Source organism: Ambystoma mexicanum, chromosome 4p (genome assembly GCF_040938575.1).
Source record: "Ambystoma mexicanum isolate Mex_15411 chromosome 4p, UKY_AmexF1_1, whole genome shotgun sequence".
Classification (NCBI taxonomy): Eukaryota; Metazoa; Chordata; class Amphibia; order Caudata; family Ambystomatidae; genus Ambystoma; species Ambystoma mexicanum.
In genome coordinates this window covers 603,268,119-603,287,951 of record NC_090927.1, presented here as the reverse complement: position 1 = coordinate 603,287,951, position 19,833 = coordinate 603,268,119, and the positions used below count along the sequence as shown (strand labels likewise).

The following is a 19,833-nucleotide window of genomic DNA, read 5'->3' as shown; positions in this document are numbered from 1 at the left end:
CTCTGAGAATGAGATGTCACTTTCTTACAACATTGGCTATTCCTTTTTAGGGTGGCGACAGAGGACAGCAGGGGCCTGAAGGACAGATGGGTAAAAGAGGTTTAGGGGGCGAGACAGGACGTCGGGGCCCACCTGGAGAGCAAGGTGTTCCTGGTGATGACGGTATCCCGGGGAACGTTGGATCGCTTGGACCTCCGGTGAGATTTTTCTTTTCATTTATCTGTCATTTATATGTCATAATACATTGCCTTATCACAGGTGCTGTAATTTAAGGATTGTAGGATGAAAGCTATCATCCTTCTTGACCTTAGTAACGTTGGGCCTTTTGAAAGACACATCACTGAAAGATCAATTTTCATAATAATTGGCTGTATTACTTTTCCAGTGTTATACTATACAAAATAATATTAACTATAGGTATAATATGTGAAAGGGGCAATCAACTGCTGTTATAAACCCCTATTAAAAAACAGTGAAAAAAGCGTTGTCAAAGGGACGTTATGGTGGCATCATTTGTGGTATCTTCTGAGATGTCATGGGTCATGAGCAGTGCAGCATCGATTTATGGATCCACCATAAATGATGAATTTTGGGGGTTTTGTTTTCTTGTGCTACAAAGTATTTTCACTGATATTTCACAGTGGGTCCATGAGCCACTTTGCCCGAGACTTGACCATTGGCCATTGGCCATGTCCCAAACACCACTAAACCACACTAAGTAATCTCTGGGCTTGGTCTATGGCTGGACGCAGTAGCCACATATTCTATTATGGGTCCATGAGCAATGGTTATGTCAGCTAGGGCCAAGAACATGCCTCGGAACTGGTCATGTCCCATGGCCTGCTAAGCCAGATGAAGAATCCACTGAGCCTCGCCTGTGGCCAGATCCAGTGGCCACATAACCTTTGGGACCGTGGGCCATTGGCCGCCACCTGCAGCCATGTCCGTTGGCTACTTTTCATGGGTTTGACCTTTGGATAAGCCACAGGCCCTGACAATCCTGTGGTCAGACCCATTGGCCTCTTTTACCCATTTAGGGTTCCTTGAGCCACTGGCTGTGGCCACAATGATTATTGGCCACTTTCTCCTAGGTATTCCCAGCTCCCTCATGTGTCAACCGAATTGGCCACTGGGATTGTACAGCTGTAAGGCCCAATTTCCACTGCACCACAATTGTGGGTCTGTCGGCCACTGGAAATGGACTGCGGCCATTGTCAGTGGCTGATTTGCATGGGGATTGGTCTTTGACCATGTCCCAGCCCCTCACACCTTGCATAAAATCAGAGGCAGCCAAGGTGCCTACAAAATTCCCCTTTTATGCTCACAGAAGATTAGGGACCTGAGTTCTGGGTTGAGTACCTGACAATAAACAGCGGTTTCCTTTTTCTGTGCTTTAATGGGCATTTTGAACTTCTCACTGACCCCCTCACCTATCCTATGTGTCTGAGACACAACTCTCATCTGGACATTTTGTTGTAAAATTAGAACTTTAAAAACTGTTTTTGCAACATATTACCCTCCTCTTTGATCGCTACAAAATTAGGCATACTGAGGGGAGTCGCAGGGGAGTGCAATATGCCCCAGGAATTGCAAAAGCATGCTGATTCTTCTGCAAAACTCACCATCCAACCCAAAAAATGTCTGCGAACCACAATTATTGCTTTTTGAAAACATTTGCGTGCCACCGACCAACCAAATTATTCCTTTCCCAACTAGACAATCCATGTCATAAAATAATTTGCAAACACAAAGAACAGGAAGTAACACTGGAAACAGAAACAAAATGTCACTCATTCAATTTGGTCAGTGTTTTACATATTTAAAACAAACTACTGCACCAAATATGTGAAAGTACACTTTCTGGATTATCACAACTTGTAAAAATTGGACTCAAATCTGCCCGCCAGTTCGGGCTGTCCACGCAACAGAAATATTGTCCATGTTAGGAATGGAGAATTAAAGAATTTTTTTACACCTCTGCAGGTTTGCCCCCCTCACCCTAGATGAAATGGTAATGAAAGTTTCTCAAAATATCCAAATTTGGTTTTGTATTTTTGTTTGGAAAATTTCATTCAGATTTGTCAAACAGTGCCAAACATAAGACGCCCAAACCTTCCCTTTCATATGTGAAAGCAATTTAGCCTGATCTACAAGATCTCTGTCTCCAACCCAATATTATATAGTCATAACAAATTATGTTATATATTACGACTACTGGGTCAACTTTCTTTCACCTCTTTGATACCCATTAGGGAAATGTGTTTGCACATTATAAATACGGTACATAACATACATGATATGATTCATTTTTCTTTAAGCTAACCACCTGAAATTGAGGTATCTCATGTTTTACAAGACTTACTTTTGAAATTCTAGAATTTGGTCATGAACGTTTGATCAAATCGACCACTTACATATACATATATTTGCATATGTATACTTTCCACCAATATCAGGCGACCCTCGCCCACCGCATTGCCGCTGTCTGCTCCAATTTTCAGTGCTATGCGGATGACACTCAGCTAATTTTCAGGCTCCCTTCTGCCACCTCTTCTCTTTTTCTGACTGTCTGTCTGCTATCCAGGAGTGGTGTTCCGCCAATTATCTCTGCCTTAATGCCAGTAAGACAGAGATTCTCCTCATCGGTACACCTATGCCCTCCTTCCCTGTCACTCTCTGACTGACCTCCCTTGGCCCTCTTTCTGCTCCCACTTGTGAGGCTAAGAACCTCGGGGTCATATTCGACTCCACACCCTTCTTCTCTCCTCACATCTCTAACGTTTCTAAGAAGTCAAACTATCAATTGCACCTCCTCAGAGGTATTCTTCCTTTCCTCTCCTTCCCCCAGAAGCTTACTATCTCTAGAACTCTGATTCTATCTAGGCTTGACTACTGCAACAGCCTCTTTCTAAACCTGCCTGATTCTGCTCTCTGCCCCCTGTAACTCATCCAGAACAGGACTGCGAGACTTGTACTGGGCCTTAAGCCCTGAGATCGTATCTCTCCAGCCCTGAAATCTCTTCATTGGCTCCCAGCGGCCGCAAGGGTTAAATTCAAGACCCTCCGCATTGTCCACAAGGCTTTCTGGGACCTGAGTCCAAAATACCTCCAACTTTCTCTCTGTAAATACCCTCCCACTCAAGCTCTTTGCTCCTCCACCTCCAACTCCCTCGGGGTTAGTCGCTTCTCCAAGCAACGTGTCGGGGGTAGAGCTCTTTCCTCGGCTGGGGCCTCCCTCTGGAGCAGCCTCCCTGCCAAAATGTGAGGAGAACCATCTTCCGGAAGCACCTCAAGACCTTCCTCTTTGCTTCTGCTTTTGCTCTTCCTCTCCCCTGCTGATCTGTCCGCTTTGGCTCTGTGCATCTGGCTACCCTCTAATTTCAGGCCCAGGTCACTGTCCACACATCCACAAACCCACAGTGCCTCCTGGCAACCCCTGCATTTCAGCCTTGATCTGTAACCCTACAGTCCCCTTACCTGCACTTATCAGACACCCCATGTCTGCGCTTTAAACCTAGCACATGCCACCCTGCTGGCTGCACTACCAGTTGTTGTTTTTATCCCTTGCTCAGCACTTTTCACCTCTCCCCTCTCCCTTGACCTTTCCCCCTTCCTTCTCCCCTGCACTTGCGCCTTCTCAATGTCACTGGGCCTAGTAAGATCATTGTTTTGTCCTCCCTTGTGCCCCTCCCTTGCCTCCTTGCACTCTGAAACATGTGTGTATGAGCGCAATACAAATAAAATATCATATGATATGATATCATGTATATTGTATGTCAGTGTAGGGGAGTAGGGGGGTGATTAGATATAGCGGCATGAGGGACCCCAATAACAAAAAACATTGGTTGAATTCAGGTTGTCCAAAAGTGCACAACCATACTGACATGATTCTTATCACCTCTACAACCAGAGCCTTTCCTCCACCCCAAAGGGAGTGTGCTAGACCCCACAGTTGGGGTTGTGGTAGGAAAAGAGGCAGCAAAACGCATATACCTGTCACTGTGCATCAAAGAGAGAGTAGACAATAACACCTTCAGTGAAATAGCAGCCTGTAATCACACAGGACTGTTTTAATGACATGTGATGTATAGCGGGTTTACTGTTAATCCTCCCTGTGAGGAATTCAACCATCTGCACGGCGGGTGTGCACTTGCCTGGGTTTTTAAAAATATTTTTTTAAGAAATTGAATGATGGGAGATAAACCTCAGAAAATGTGTGGGGATAATCTGCACACATTTTCCTATGCTCACGGCACAGAAAAACACATAGTCACGTGCACTCTCTGTGGACACAGCCTACAGGCCAGTCCTCCTGTCATGTTCAGTTGGAATGTGACAGGCAGGAGTACATGAAAGCAGCAAGAGGAGGAGGGCAACACCATCCTCCTGCCATGGCCAGCCTAATTAAATATCAAAGGCTCCACCCTATCCTTAGTCTGCCTGCTGGTGACAGCCCATACTGATGAGAGTTAATTTAAGCAGACCGGTCGCAGAACTGACTAAGGGGACAGGAAATCCAACACCAACACCCTTTTGATATGCACCTGTGTCAACTCGAAGTCAGCTGCCGCTGCTTAGTATGAAGGCCAGTGAATGTCATGTCTGGGACATCTGTTTACAGTGGTCATCCCCGCAGGGGGACCCAATTCAGGAAGGTACGAGTATGTGATTTGATGGAGACAGAAGGTCTCTTCTCGCCATAACTTCAAGGGAGAACTGCGTTTTTATCAGGAGCCACAGAGAGCTCAATTAACCAGAGAGAGACACTTTGATCCACAACAGACAGGAAGAGGGGTGGGACTTAGTAGTACATGTTGTCACCCCTCTACCTTTCCTTTTGTAAAGCACTCTGGATATGACCTCACGCATAACAAAATATTGTTGATGGGGACCCAGGATTGGTTCATTAAGGTAGACTTGTACCAATCACTAGGCCCATTTGGCTTTAAAAGAGGGTTGAGCCCCTCTTTTGGTAGATCATCTGAAGACTTTGCAAGGAGTGATAAGAAGGACTGATAGTGCACCCTGACTGAAGGTACAGCCTGCCTTACATCTTCCACCAGTGAAGGAAGGCCAGGGTTTCCAACAGGGAAGTAAGATCCCTCCACTAAATATCTCCCAGTGAACAGAGGGAGATACTGAATCCAGATGACCCGCTAGCAGCTCCAGGACCAGTACCCAGCAAGCACATAGCGTGCCCTGCTATGCTCTGCAAGCAAGCTTCCTAGGTGGGAAGAGCCAGAGAGTCTCTGAACCGAAAGAAGGACAAGGTTATTGCCTGGAACACTCTCTTCAGCTTTGGGCCATCCGCTTTAAAGGACGACTGAGCCCAGTGAAGAAGCTAGGAGGAATGCACTGACAAGCATCAACCAGCATCCAACTTAAGGACATTTTTAAGGCAGTCGAGCCCCATGACCGGTAACCGACTGCACCCCTGACTGTTGTCATGCCGCAGTCACTCACGCCATCCGAGACACCGCGACCAGTGCTTCAGCACGCCAACCAGCACGGAGACAATGATTCCTGATGCCGAGCCGCTGTGTAGGCCAGTCTGCAGCCATCCGTCCACCCTCGCTCACCAAACTGCCTGCCGCCTGATACTCTCAGCTGTCTCCCATCTTGAGCTCTGTTGCAGAAGCTGCAAAGTGCCCTGAAACCGACTTGATGCTGTCGAGCACCAAGAACCTCTACAAGCACAAGGTACATGTGGTTCTGTCCTCCTGGTCCTTCTCCAAAGGCCCCTAGTAACATTTTATGACCAATTGCTCCTTTTGTGCTGAGACCAAGTATCCTTGAACATTGTGATTAATTACTTTACCGAATACCCTCCTGTCATTATATGTAGTGCATCCCCTGTCCTTCTTGAAACTGTCTGTCCTCTGTATTCCTTCACAGGGTGGGTTGTATTTTTGAGTGTGCTAGAACTGTCTGTTGTGATAATATTCAAGTAGATATTTGGATGCACCCTTGACTGTACAGTGCCTTTTATCATTGGGTAATAATTGTATTTATGCTGTGTTGCAACTAACCAGTGATCCACAAACTTGTGGAGATAAGACTGCCATTCTGCCCACGTTAACAAAATTGGACAAGGAGGTTTATAATTGACTTGTGCTTCCAATCTGTTCGGATCGCTTCTGGTGTACTAGAGGTGTGGGGCTGATTGATGGTTTAGAAGCCAATATTGATCCCTGAACCACTGGTGCCCTGGAAGTTGATTCTTCACACTGCCACCAACCCATTCCTTATCAAAATGCACTGTAAGACAATATACTGCTATTCAAATAGAAGCCCCACTCTCAATTCATGAACATATGTGAAGGTGAATTGATTCACAATAAAGAACACACAGTTAATGGTCTCACATTCTCCTGCAAAGTGCATTTCTGTTTATTAATAGAAATGAGTGATAGAAAAACATTTGAACTATTGTGACTACACATAACAAACTCAATATGAAAAAGGTTATCAATGAAAACAGTTTTATCTTTTTCTACCTAATATGTCTAGTTAAAAATGAGACAGCCTACAAAAACCACAATAGCTTCTCAAAGTCAATCTTATGCTCTTCAATTGACACTAAAATACCTCATTAATTGAACTGCCTTTTCAATACCTCTCCTCTTTCTCAGTGTGATATTAGAAACAGGTAAACCATCTCGCATACTAACACTGGCCCTCTTTGATAGCCGAGACCAGAGGACTCACATCCTGAAACTGGAGGAAGGATTGAGTTGCACAGCCATAATATCATGAACAAAATCCCCAAAATCTACAAAATATCAAAGCCAATGTCAAAAACCACCAAAAAGGCTACCATGTCCTTTAATAGACATAACAAAGCCTTACAAGAGATTTGGTCTCAATTGGGTACATCATGATTCAAACATAAGCAACATCTGAATAAGAAGCTTCATTTGGTTTAAACTATAGTTAAGGGGTGGATGCTTCCATACACAGTATGCTAAAAAGGGCAGTTATCTCAAAAAGTCCAAAGGAGAAGGTGTTTGAGCCTCTATTGTCAAAAATCAATTTTAGTGCTGAAAAAGCTGCAACAATCCCAGGTCAGAAAGAGAGGAGCAATGTCCCCCCTTTCCCTCTACAATCCAGAATGGAGAATGTTTCCCAGCTAGCTTAGTCCTCAGCTCTGCCTCACTCCAACAGCATCCAGTGGCATTTCCAAACAGCTCTGCTCATCCATCCCAGATCTTCCCTTTATATCACTATTAGTTTGTTTGTTTTACATATTACCCTAAACTATTTATCAGCCATGCTTCTCGAAAACATAGTTTACATATTCTGCAGTCACCTTTATCAACAATATTCTCCAGTCACATCTATATCCAGTCTCATCCGTCCTTTCCTGGGAGCCATGTCAAGCTACGTTCGGTAACATGTAGTCCATTGCAGTCCATCAGAACATTGTTTATAATGTACTGGAACATCAGTGACTATTTACGTAAATAAAAACAGATACTGGATAGCAGCCCAGAACCGATGTTTATAGTTTTCTTTCCATGTACCATACCAATTGATAATCTTGCTGAAGCCCAGAGTGTGTGAATGCAACATTTTACCGACATGATGTCTTTGTTTTTTACATTTCTACAAAATGCTCCAATCGCCTGAATGCATTTTCCTATGTTCAGCTAAAATACATTACAATACTGCAGACTTTCAAAAGAAAGTCTTTCAAAACATGTAGAACCAACCTGTCAACTCTGTTTCCCAATTAACACTGAAAGTTTCATCCTGACCTTTTGGCATGCGCCAGTTTCACTTAACCTGGCTAATCAAGCTTTTCACTGATGAACCTTCACCTGACGTCTCACCAGGACCACAAGTATTGATTGCGGTCCTGAGAGACCCTATTTCTCTTTTTTCCCCTTGCAAAGTCTTGTTGCAGAGCTGTCTTATTGAGCTCCACTTCTTAGCGGCTGTGTATGTATTCCAGTGCTGTACAGCCTACTGCACCCTGAAATTATCCCTACCAAGTCCAAAAAGCCAGATCTTCTACATGCAAGATAGGGTGTTGGGTTAGAATGTTGCTTATAAAGCCATACTATTGTTGCCTCAGAGAGTGAGCTCTATAGATCACAAAACCAGATATGATCTGTTTGTGTATCGGTGTGTGGCGTCCAAGGCTGTCACGTCTGAGTTGGGGGCTCACCTGTTTAGGCTTGGTTGGCTTCGTTCTTGTTGTCTGCCCGCTTTTCCTAGAGCTGCGGGTGTCCTGAAGATAAGGACGGGCTTCAGCAGACTCCACGCTGTCTGTGGCAGGTAACCTGAGGTTCAGCCTTTGAGAGTGATAGTCCACTGGCAACTGCGAGGTCAGTCCTGGATGGAGAGTTGTGGAACGTAGCAGCAGTGAGGTCTGGAACCTCAGAAGAAATCCTGGGTAAGTGGTTGGTGGTCCAAGGGCAACCACGAGAACAGTCCTGGAGGGGAGAGCCACTGCGCGGCAACCGCCGTTGCAAGTAAGTTCCGAATGCCTCAGTAATTCTGGGTAGGCAGTGAGGTAGTCCGAGGGCAACCGCTGGATCAGTCCTGGATGGGAAGCCGCAGTGCGGCGGCCGCCGTTGCAAGCAAGACCCGGAAGCTCCGGAATCCTGGGTAAGCGGTAAGCCGGCCCGATTCAACCGCGGAAGCGGCCCTGGAAGGGAACCCACGGCAGTAGCAGTTGTGAGCTAAGCTCCGAAAGTCCTGGGCAAGCGGTAGGTAGTTCGAGGGCACCGCGAGAGCTATCCTGGAAGGGGGCCATGGAAGACACAGTAGCCTAAGTCCAGGAAGGCACAATTCAGGTGGGGGAATCTCGAGGAGGGAGGGAGGAACTCGAACACAGGATTGTGAGCGCATTGACACGTGCAGACCCGCAGGGGCGTGGCGCTTATCTAGGTGCGCTGAAAACTGCACCGTGCACCAAGGAGCTGCGTCCGCCATGTTGAGAGGGTGTTGGGGTCATTGGGGCACGTTGTCGAAGGGACCAGGAGGTCCAAAGGGGGTGGGGGTGCGATTTCATGACAAAGGCTGAATGCACACTGGGCAACCTGCATGGAATTTCATGCATTCTCAATACAACAGTAGTAGTATATTCCCATGGAAAGAAAAAGCACAAGGCATGGTCTTACTTTCACCATGCACATCAGATAAGAGACCTGGCAGCAAAAGTAGGATGTGCCTTGATCTACCCCAGTGCCTGAGATACTGACATATGTATTTACTGTTCTTTTCCATTGCTTAGTTTGCTCTCCAGCTTTTTGTTTGATCTATTTGCACCTCCTACACCTGGCTGCTTGTCTCTGTGCTTCCCCCTTTCACCCTATTTGTTTGTCTGGTATTCTAGCAAGTGTTCTATCTACTTGCCTTCGTGCCCAGGGTCACTATTCCTACCTCCTGCTTTTGTGACCAGAGGAAGTCCTCCATCTTCTTGCCTTCATGAAAATATTTAAAACATATATATATTATAGGAAAAAACTCTAGTTGGATGGACATTAAGGTGAGAACTTAACTCAACGAAACCCCTTTAATACAGCAAAATCCACCTGAAACCACAAAGATGACATCACAGATCAGCCCAACAATCTGTCAGGAAATATTCACTGGAAATCAAAAACCCAATACGAAACAAGTGCTTGTGGGTAAGCATCTGCACTGGGAACATGACAACCTGAGTAAATTCATGGTAGCCAAATATTTGAGCAAGCTTGCCAACCTAAAAAAAACCAAGTGGTTGCATCCGCCCTCTGAAAAAAAGTTACGCTCTCCACTCATAAGTGTCCTTTGCTTGTGCTTTGAAAAGCAGACACAATCAGGGGCAAATAACTGCACCAGTGTCCAGGATTGCAAACTCTCTTGCCACATCATGGGAAAATACTCATGACTTACTTGCCCTCTCATCATTTCCCCTCCTCACCCCCATGTCTGGCTTTCAACAATACTCTGCTTTATAAAGATAACTTGAAAAGTACACAAAACCATAGTGTGAACCAAATATATAAATCCTTATAGAAAACTGTAAAATGGTGTCATTATTCCCCCCCATCTTGACAGGGAGACTACAAATACCAGTATGCAATTCAGCAAAAGGCAACAAAAAGGGTTTCTGAGTTCAATACTTTCAAGGACTGACAGTAGCATGGTAAAATAAATAATGAAGAGGCCTGTGTTTTGAAACACACAGCATTTAGGATTGTGGACTGGTACCCGTCCATGCAGTAACGGGAAGTGACCTGCTTAGCTTCAATGTCAGGAAGGGGCTGGCTCCCTCGGGCCTTGTTCCTCTAAGTAGTCTTGTAACAGGGCTAATTTATTAGGCTAAATGGCCTGAGAGGGCTGGCCCCTTCCTCGCTTTGAAGAAAAGCAGGGTCTGTCCAGTTACTGCATGGATGGGAAACCCAGATGCCTATTGTGTTAATGGCCATGACTGAAGTGATTTTCCACCCGACATCCCTGTAGCTGTAAACATATCATTTATTTTTTCTATAGCCATGCCTACAGAACTACAGATTCCCCCCGCCTATCTGTAGTCTTATTATAGCCGTGAATATCGGATAAATGTCAGAAAATAAAAATGCCCCCGAGGGCCTCTGCAAGTGTCCCCCTCCATTGTGCCCCCTCCCCAAACACCCATGATGGCCTTCTCACCCCCTTGCCCTGACCCATCCCCCCATTCTCCCCACAACACACACTGTTTCCGTGATGCAGTTTTCTTTCAAATGTCATCTATTCGCAGCTATTCTGTCCATAGCGGAGGCTACAGAACAGCTTTGTATTACAAACTCAGTCCCTAGACCCACTCCAACTCCCAAATTTCACTTGGTGTCCTCTTACCTCCCCCATCCTGTAGACTGATGGCATTTGCATGTTTTTTGACCGGCAAATGGCTTTTTCCCCTGTATTTCATTTTCTGATACCCTTGGCTATCTCTGGCATCGCAAAAAGGCTTCAAGTCAATGTTTCATGTCCAAGTTGTTCGACTCACCTTAACTATAGGGCTGCTTTATTATATATAATGCCCCTCCTGATCTATGAGGACATTTCTTTATGTAAAGTAGTCATATTTTCATATTTGAAAATTGATAAGGTGACAAAAGCACAAAATGTTTCTGTGAATAATTACAGAAATAGAAAAATGTATGTCATATCTGGTCAGTACTTTTTGTTTCTGAATATACAGGAATTGTTCCTCCTACACTCACACACCCTACAGGGGAACACTCACACACCCTACAGGGGCCGAGACCTTTAACTTGAAGAAAACAAATTTTCCCTGGCGCAACCCTTGTCTACATATTGACTACCTGCTCAAGCATTTATGGCACTGGTGAGCATGACGAGGAAGCAGTGGTTTGTCAAGTAAAACATAATTATGTCATTGAGTGGCTCTGAGCTGGAGTAGACTTTAGTCCCACCTTGATGCTGGAACCTTCCACCTTATGGAGCAGCAGCAGGTTTCTGTATTCTCCACCTGGAGGTCCCAGAGCAGCCTTTAGCCCCTTCTCCAGAAAACGATGGAGCTTCTGCTTTTTTGCCACCTCTCAGGAGTCTGGATCTGGGGATAAAGGTCAGCATTGGGTTCACCACCAGTAAAATAGAAGGTGGATTTAGAAATGGATCGCTGGTATATTGCCGACATTTCCCAGACTCCAAGTGTTTCTTGGAGCTTTAGAGCCAGTCTGCAGATAGGATTTTGGATCTGAAGTAGGCAGTGGAAGTGCCGAAGAAGCAAATCCTTTACGATTTCACCAATTGATTGGAATGGGTCAGGAGAATCGCCAACAAATCCAAAAAACACATTTAGTGGCTGGATAACAAGACTGCTGTTGATAACAGCACCAAGTACGAACATCTTGTGATGAAACTCATTAGGTTACGGAGGCCAAGCATCACTTGGATTAACTGATCCAGATGTGTACCATCCAGCCCAAATTGCTCACTGAGGATACAGCGTGCAAGCATGTGCATGGATCCAGCTGTTTCGAGCTGTGCTGGTGCCCACTTTCCCTTCTGTTTTAGTGAAAAGGGGTTGTGGCAAAGGGTTCAGGCAGGACTGCTCCTACTGGTGGCAGTACAAGACGGATTTTCCTAAGGCTGGTAGCCTTCTGCATTGGAACAGATGGGCTAACAAACATTGTTGTGAAATCTTTCCCAGAGCAGTGCCATTTGTTAAGATTAATTCTAAACCTTCCACCCACGACATTATTTGTTTATCAAATGGATTCCTCTGTGAGCCCAAGATTTCCCAGTTCTGCTCAGATATGAGACGAAAATAAATGTCTGTCAGGAATTCTAGGGGGTCTGTCTAGTCAGACGTTGGTGAGGTTTAATATGGCGGCCTCACGTGATTGGCAGGCTTCCAAAATATGTGAATGGATGGAACCCCATGCCTCGCTTCCCTCAGTTGTTGCACACATCTGAACCTGTGGCAGTGGAGCAGCTCATATCTGTGTGTCCCAGTTAGCATATCTGCTGTCTGCACACACATCCCAATAAGCCGGACTAGGTAGTGCACTTGTAAGATATATGGTATGAGAAAATGAACTCATGCTGGAAGTACCAATGCCATTTAGAAAGAAGGCAGACCATGGCATACGCGTTCCTCAATCTGTGCTCAAGGCTTTACGTCTAAAGTGATTCACAAACATATTGCTTGTGCAATTGGTTCTGACAACACTGTCATCTTTTTCTTTGTGGGCTTTTCTGGCATTTAAAACTACATTGTCATTAGACGGTTGTAGTTGAACAATGAATTTTTTAACTACATTCATTTTATTAGCATTTCTATTTGCCCGAACCGACTCCTACAAGTCAACAGGACGCCTTACAACATTTCTAATAAATACAACTTTTAAAATAATAAGCACAGATTGAATAAAAAACACCTTGCCTTGAAGTGACATTTTGCTCCTGATAAATGAGACTCGTTAGGTATTATTGCCAAGCTGGAATACATATTCAGGATATAATGTATTTGTTCAAATTTGAATACCCAAAAAAACAATGAGTTGAAGTTAACTTGGGGTGTTTGTTGTGTGTAAATATGTGGGTTTTGCTTAGACATTCTCTTAGTTAATCGATCTAGACATTGTTAACCAGAAATGTATTGCAAACTTGAATCAGTTACATAAGAACAATTACATAAGGAACTTCGTCAAGTTATACAAAAAAAAATACTTTTATAATAGAAGCACAATTACAGACATTTATTGAGATCTAAGTGAAATATATATTAAATGTCTGTAATGGGATGTGTACAGAGTGTCCTAATGGTTTTATAATTCTGACATTTTCTACCAATAGGGATTTTCATTTCCAGCCTCCCGGGTGATCGAAGTGTGCAAAAGGGTTTTTCTGGAACAAATGTCAACTTACGCACATTCTGTAAGGAGGAGTTGTGCAAGTGCCTGCCCACTGTATGGAGATGTGCCTATGGGGCCCCCTGGACCAGTCGGCTCTCCTGGACCAGCTGGAGAAACTGTAAGTAAATATTGTGGGTTGAAGGACAATTTCATAGAAAATAAGGTATAGGCAGAAGAGATAGAGCGGGAAACAGAGCGATGTTTGCGCACTACATGTGAGAGTCTGTTATACCATCACAAACATCTGTAAAACACAGTTCAACACAAGGCCAGCTGTGGCTTCTCCTGTAGAAAGCCAATACCCCCTTAACTGGTCTTCAACAAGAAAGAGACATCAGCATTTAGGAGATATAACATGAATACTCCCAGTAAATGGACCATGATTATGAGGAAAAACGCGCCATAAACACATTCTGCAATGTTTAACTTCGCCCAAGGTTTGGGCTAAACATCATAAACCCATCCCAGATCATTTAAAAGTTTTGCTTTTGTAATGAAGTGATAGCACTCCTTTTCATTATAGGAAATCAAAATCAAAACATCAGCGTGCCTTATCGCCGGGAGGGTGTCAACGTCATAATATTGCGGATAACCTCAGATTACCCAAATTTGATAACCTGGCGTCATAATCTGCACAATTTTCAATGCAAGCCACCGTCTGCTCTTTTTTTGGGAATTCTATGCATCAGTTCAGCAGTTTGTGATTTATCCTGTAAACAGTAGGGTTAGACAATCTAAGATCTATTTTTCATCATCCAGGATTTGTGCATCCAGATGAAAAATTGAAATCCCAAACTGATCCTCTTATTGGGGCGAGCTGTCGTGCATCTGTCATACCACAGGTTGTAACGATGCGTTAACATCAGGGTCTCACTATACTATAACTGTCACGCCCTCCAGGCAGCAACACATGTGGGTTTTCTGACAAACCGCAAGCAGTATGTCCGAAAATATGTAGGAAGTATTTTTAAAGAAAGATATATCCATTTCCATCCCTCCTTTTAGGATAGAAATGGATTGTGTACATCACTGAATAATACAGCCAATGATCATTGCTACTCAATGCAGAGAAGGGTAACACCTACCCTTCTCTGCATTGCATTGTAAAGTCGGTGAGATGGGGGCATTAGAGGTGCTAATTTATTTAATCCCTTTGGGGTTCTCTGGCAGATTTGATTTTCCTTAAGCGAAGGGATGTGATAATGGATCCCTTCCATATAGGACAAGCACTTTTTCATTATCTAGAGAATTTTGTAATTTGTACCACCTACCTTTTGTGTGGAGATAAACATTTTAGGATTTTTATGGGATATTTCACCTCGTCTTGTTCTATTTACCACAGTTGTATTCCTAAGTAACGCCACATGCCATAAATACCTAATGGGTCATAATATAGCAGGTAGTAAAAGCAGTCAGCATTGGAGATAGCGCCTCTTTGCCTGTTATGACCATACTCATACTCAGCCTCTTACATCAAGAAAGCACAGGCCCACTGGATCTGCAAATGACGAGAATCCAAATGAACATGTTTTCTAAATAACACTATGATAATATGCTCAGACTATGAGGTATAACTCTCTGGATCCACCAGACTGACAAGGATTTGTGAACCCATATGGTGTGGCCTGTAAATTAGCAGAATAGCCTGGGAGATATGAAAGAACAACGCAGTTTACAGTGTCCTCAGCGTGCTAGAGTGCATGGATGCACTGTACTAAGCACAACCCCCAGGTAACTGCTGAGACCTTTCATCAATGAGTGCATGCCAAAGAGGTTTAAAGTACACCTGAATTGTGTAGCTGGTGGAGAACAAGGACCAAAGTATTCTTAAACACATTTACATTTTTATGGCAGGGGAGTGCGCCAAGCGAGTCATAGGCACATGGGGATTTTGTAGGTGGCGGCATAAGCCAATTGCAAGAGCTGTCTTGTGCAAATGTAAGAGTGCCTGCTAATAGATCCTACTGTTGGCAAAGTGCAATGCACGTCTTGCACAGATCTGAAAAGAATGTGAGTAATGGTCATAATCTCTGTGACCCCCCCCCCCCACTCTGCCTTTGTAGGTCACACTAATGTGGTCAGTGTGCACACAGTTCCCCTCAGCTGCCTCGCCCACTGCAGAGAGTGTCAATAGCAAGATGTCCCAGTGTGGCGCATGCACTTGTAAAATGCTGAGCCAATGATGCAGGAACGCCCTTTGAATTGATGACTACAAAGGGTTTGTTCATGAAACTGATGTTTTCCTGCTGCTAATTCAATTGAATGAAATTCATGAATGCTTTGTATTGCCAACGCTTGCAGATTAGCTGCAAATATGGTGGGGTCTTGAGTTTCTTATGGTATTGCAAGTTTCCAGATATTTTCCTGCTTTTTCGACTGTTTCTGGGTTTTCTCTGAACAAGATTTAGATATTTTGCTCATCTTTAAGATTTGTGAATGCATCGATCGTTCTGGAGAACCATTCGCGGTAGTGTCCTTGTCTTCTTGTATTTGGGGCAGTGTAACAGGTCACGTTGTTGACATTTTCCGACCTTGCTCTGCTTTCTAAGCCTTACTACTCGAATGCCCTGAATTTCGAATCTGTACTGAACTTGTATTTGGCAACTTGCTTTAGGTTTTTTGTACAAAAAATGTAATAATCTTTGTGTATTTTCTGTTTATCAGCTTGTAGCATTTCATTTTGTTTATGTCTGAGTCTGGGATTCACAGTCGGTGATGTAGCTCTGTTTCACATCTTCTGTGAGTTCGTCTACTTTGAATGTTTTCAAGTTCCTTTCATTTCTCTGGGGTTCTCGGCGGACAAAGTTTCTGATTCCTGAATGTGTGTAGCATCTTCTGTGTTTGTTGCTTTTGCAGATGGGTGTTGAGTGCTTTGGTCTGGAAGGATCCATTGTTGCTTAGGCAATAAGCCCCAAGCAGGGGGCAGGGATGGGGGGCCATTACCGCATCAGGTAATGCCCACGGTGCCCATAGTTACAGGCCTGAACAGGGAGAAGGGACTATGTGTAGTCCTTTCTCCCTTTCCATGGCGGCAAAATGGGAGAATGCAATATGCAGTTCACCAGCACGAGGGATACGCTTTGACGTGAGAGGGATTACCGGCAGGTAAGGGTCGAAAAAGCAGTAATCAGTGCGTGGATACGAAGGTAAGTTTGGTGCGCCGGGTACTAATTACATTTAGACGTATCTTGCACTTTGCTGTTCGTATCTTTATGGTGGCTAGTAATAGGTCAGATCACACCCTACTTCTGCTCAGTAAGCATTGTTGGGAGTTAGCAGAAGAGCAGGTGTTAACATTTAGTTGGGCTGCTGTCCCGTTTTGTTTAGTCTTTGGTGTATTACAGACCCAGACCTCACTTCTACATCACAGTTTAGGCTTCATTACACAGTCATATAACTTAATCCAGAGTTTCACCACGTATTCACACAATGGAGCTAGGATTGGATAGCATATAATGCTTGCTTGGAATTTTCTTAAGCGAGTATACCCACAGTGGTGGGCTTGATTGGCCGATAATGGCCCATTGCTTAAGTTACAGGCTTGAATGAAGTGAGAACCTGATGTTGTGCCCGCAGTGTCGCTACCATCCGATCCAGCGCAGCACTGCAGGTATTATTGGTATTAGCACTAATCGCTGATCGCTGAGGTGCTAATAGTGTTTTAAAAAAGTGGACCCAGGGTTTGAGTGTGGGTGGCAGAGGAACCTGTTATAGAAATGGAAGATGGGATCCAATGGAGCCTGACTTCTATGTCTATGATGCGGGAGGCAGAACGAGAGGCGATGCATAAAGATGAACTGGGAGTGGATGCTGGCAGAGCAGGTAAGTGAGAGTGTGGGGATATGATGTGTGTGTGGGAGGTTAGCAGGGGCACTGGGTCAAGCAGACATGGTGGATTTGAATGTGCTCGGGCAGAAACATTCTGGCAACAGGATGGAATGCAGGCTTATACACAATGAGATTCAGCTTGCGTTACTCTGCCTCTGATTGGCTGGTGCCTTCTCCTTGGCAGCTAATATGGCAATAAGCACACGTTCACATGGCTTCACCAGCTGGTAACATGCTGGGGCCCAAGTTATAGGCCCGAGTGAAGCGAGTGCCTTAAAACCGAGCTCTGGCACCAGACTTTGAAGCTTCCCGAAAGGGTGCTCATTGCTACTAGCAGGCCGATGCTAACCCTCCAGTTGCCAACAGCAATACATTCATATCCATCAATGGGTTGCAGCGATTGTGTGACCTGTTGATGCATTCAAAGGTATCCATTCCTCATCTAAGATGGCCCCCATGGAACTGGAAGTTGGGCCCGTTGCAGAGCCCCCACTACAGGTAAGTGGGAGAGGTGTGGAACAGAGTCAGAAAGACTGGAGAGGGGGACAGTGGCGAGAGGGAAGGAAGATGGCCTGCGGGTTCCTCCGGTGATCGGGTTGCTCAGAACCCGGGCTTGGATCGTTAGATACAACCCAGGTTTTGAGCAACCTAATTGGTGGACACACCGCCTGAGGATGCTAATTGCAGGTATTTCATAGCTTTTTTAAACTTATGGAGGCTTTGAATATTATTCCGAGGTAGATGCTTTGGATGTGCACTCAATTGTGCCCCAGTCTAAGTTTAACTAGTTAGTATTGGTTGGTTCTTGTTTTGGTTTTATCTAGAAGATCATCACTTTGATCTTGGCTTTGTGGATATACAGCCACCCTAAATTCACAGTTATGTTTGACAATGGGCAGCTTTGGTGGAGGCCTTGTTCTATCAGTGACAAAAGAACTAGATCATCAGTACATGGTTGGCAACAAAGCTGTGTGCCCTCCAGCATCAGTCTGGGTGGTAGTGACTTGTCTAAGGAGATTGACACGTCATTCATGTACATGTTGAAAGAATTGAATTCAAGGGAAATCCTTACCTTATCCCTTGTTCTTTTTGGAAGGAGTCTGTCCTCATGTTGTTTCTTTTTATGCCCCGTTCTGTTTGGGAGGACATACTCCTGACCACATTGAATGTTTTTCCACTAATAGAATTGCTACAAATTGTAGAAACAGCCCTGTGTCTCATATTAAGCAGAAATAATTTTGAAAGTCAATGAAGAATGGCAATATTGTTCCCTTCTGAGCCCTCTGCACTGTAAAGCCGGTGCGCTATGTTCTCTCTGAAGTGTATGTATCGTATTAGGACATTGCATGTGTTGGCTAGGAGCTTATTAAAATGGGCACTTTGCTTGGACAGATTTCAACTTTGGCCATAGAACATAGTTCGAAAATGAATACAGCTGAAAACGGCCACCATTTCAATTTCTGTCAATTGAAACATCTCCCATATATTATTAAATTACACTATCCCAGTGCAAGGAATTTAATTTCTACATTGTGGTGTAAGTTTGATGTTAAATCATTATCGAAAGTACCAGCGACTCTCGATCTTTCTCATTCTTTCTTTTTTTGTTTAATACATCAACAACAGTTGTACTTTCCCTGCACTAAATGATTGTTCCCCCTCAACATTATCCCTGCCCCTTCCCTTGTTAAAGTTAACACAATTTTTCCTCTCCCTAACCTCCTTCTCCCAACAAGATGAATGATTCTATTCATGGTGCAAGCCCATCGCAGCTTAGCACCCAGCTCAGAAGTAATGTTCCCCAATCTCTCTGGAACATTTCTAGCAGACTTTAGGCCTCAACACAATCTCAGCAGTAATGGTAAAATGGGTGCTATTTATTCATGCCTCATGTCAATACTGTCTGCTCCCAAACACCTTTGATATTGCTGGAAAAAGAAATGCGCGTGGAACGCGTAGTAAACTCTGGAGACGCAACTCCGGAAATCCACCAGTGCAGGGATATCCCTAAAATACCAGTGGCAGTAAACACTGCCCCTTGAAGCCTCAAAGCTCATCTAGAACGTAGAAAAGCCCTCCAAACGTATCTCCAGCCCAGAAGAGCTGGTTATAACAGAAGGGCAGAACACATGGAAACATCTGGACGGAGAATGGCAGCAGAGCCTGCAAAGAAGATGTAACACTCGTGTAGTCAGGCACAATACACACATTAATCTTATGCAGTCCCTCCAAGCAAATAAAAATGGCTTTACGCCATTGCATTGCATTTGTGCTGTTGTCTATGTAGCATCATTAGGCCATCAGGAAGTCAGTTGCTACCACCTGACCACTATCACACCATAAAGAACCACAGGTGCATCGCACCAACTGCACCTCACTGAAAAAGGCCTACACGAGGGGAAGCAAAGAAACGGTCCATGCTGGGAAACAGAGTGCTGAACCACCATGTGTACGAATGCATTGGGATGTTGGGGGGAGAAGACAGCTGCTGATACAGTGGGAGAGGAAACAGGAAACATTGAGGTGGCAGGAGAACGACATATCCAGGGTCAGGCCATCACTGTAGAGCTTCCCAGATAGCAACTGATCACAGTCCGCCACCTTGACACAGGCAGCATTGCACACCTTTTGCAGGTGATAAGGCTTG

At 44.5% G+C, this 19,833-nt stretch overlaps 1 protein-coding gene across 1 annotated transcript in view; it reads left to right on the top strand.

The window, feature by feature from the left end:
• Window positions 1–19,833, top strand: part of LOC138453376 (collagen alpha-1(IX) chain-like) — a 254,517-nt gene that overhangs the window by 182,808 nt on the left and 51,876 nt on the right. Inside the window, exons 23-24 of the mRNA XM_069606150.1 lie at window positions 51–197; window positions 13,300–13,476. Coding sequence (XP_069462251.1) covers window positions 51–197; window positions 13,300–13,476 — 324 coding nt within the window. The remainder of the gene's footprint in view (window positions 1–50; window positions 198–13,299; window positions 13,477–19,833) is intronic.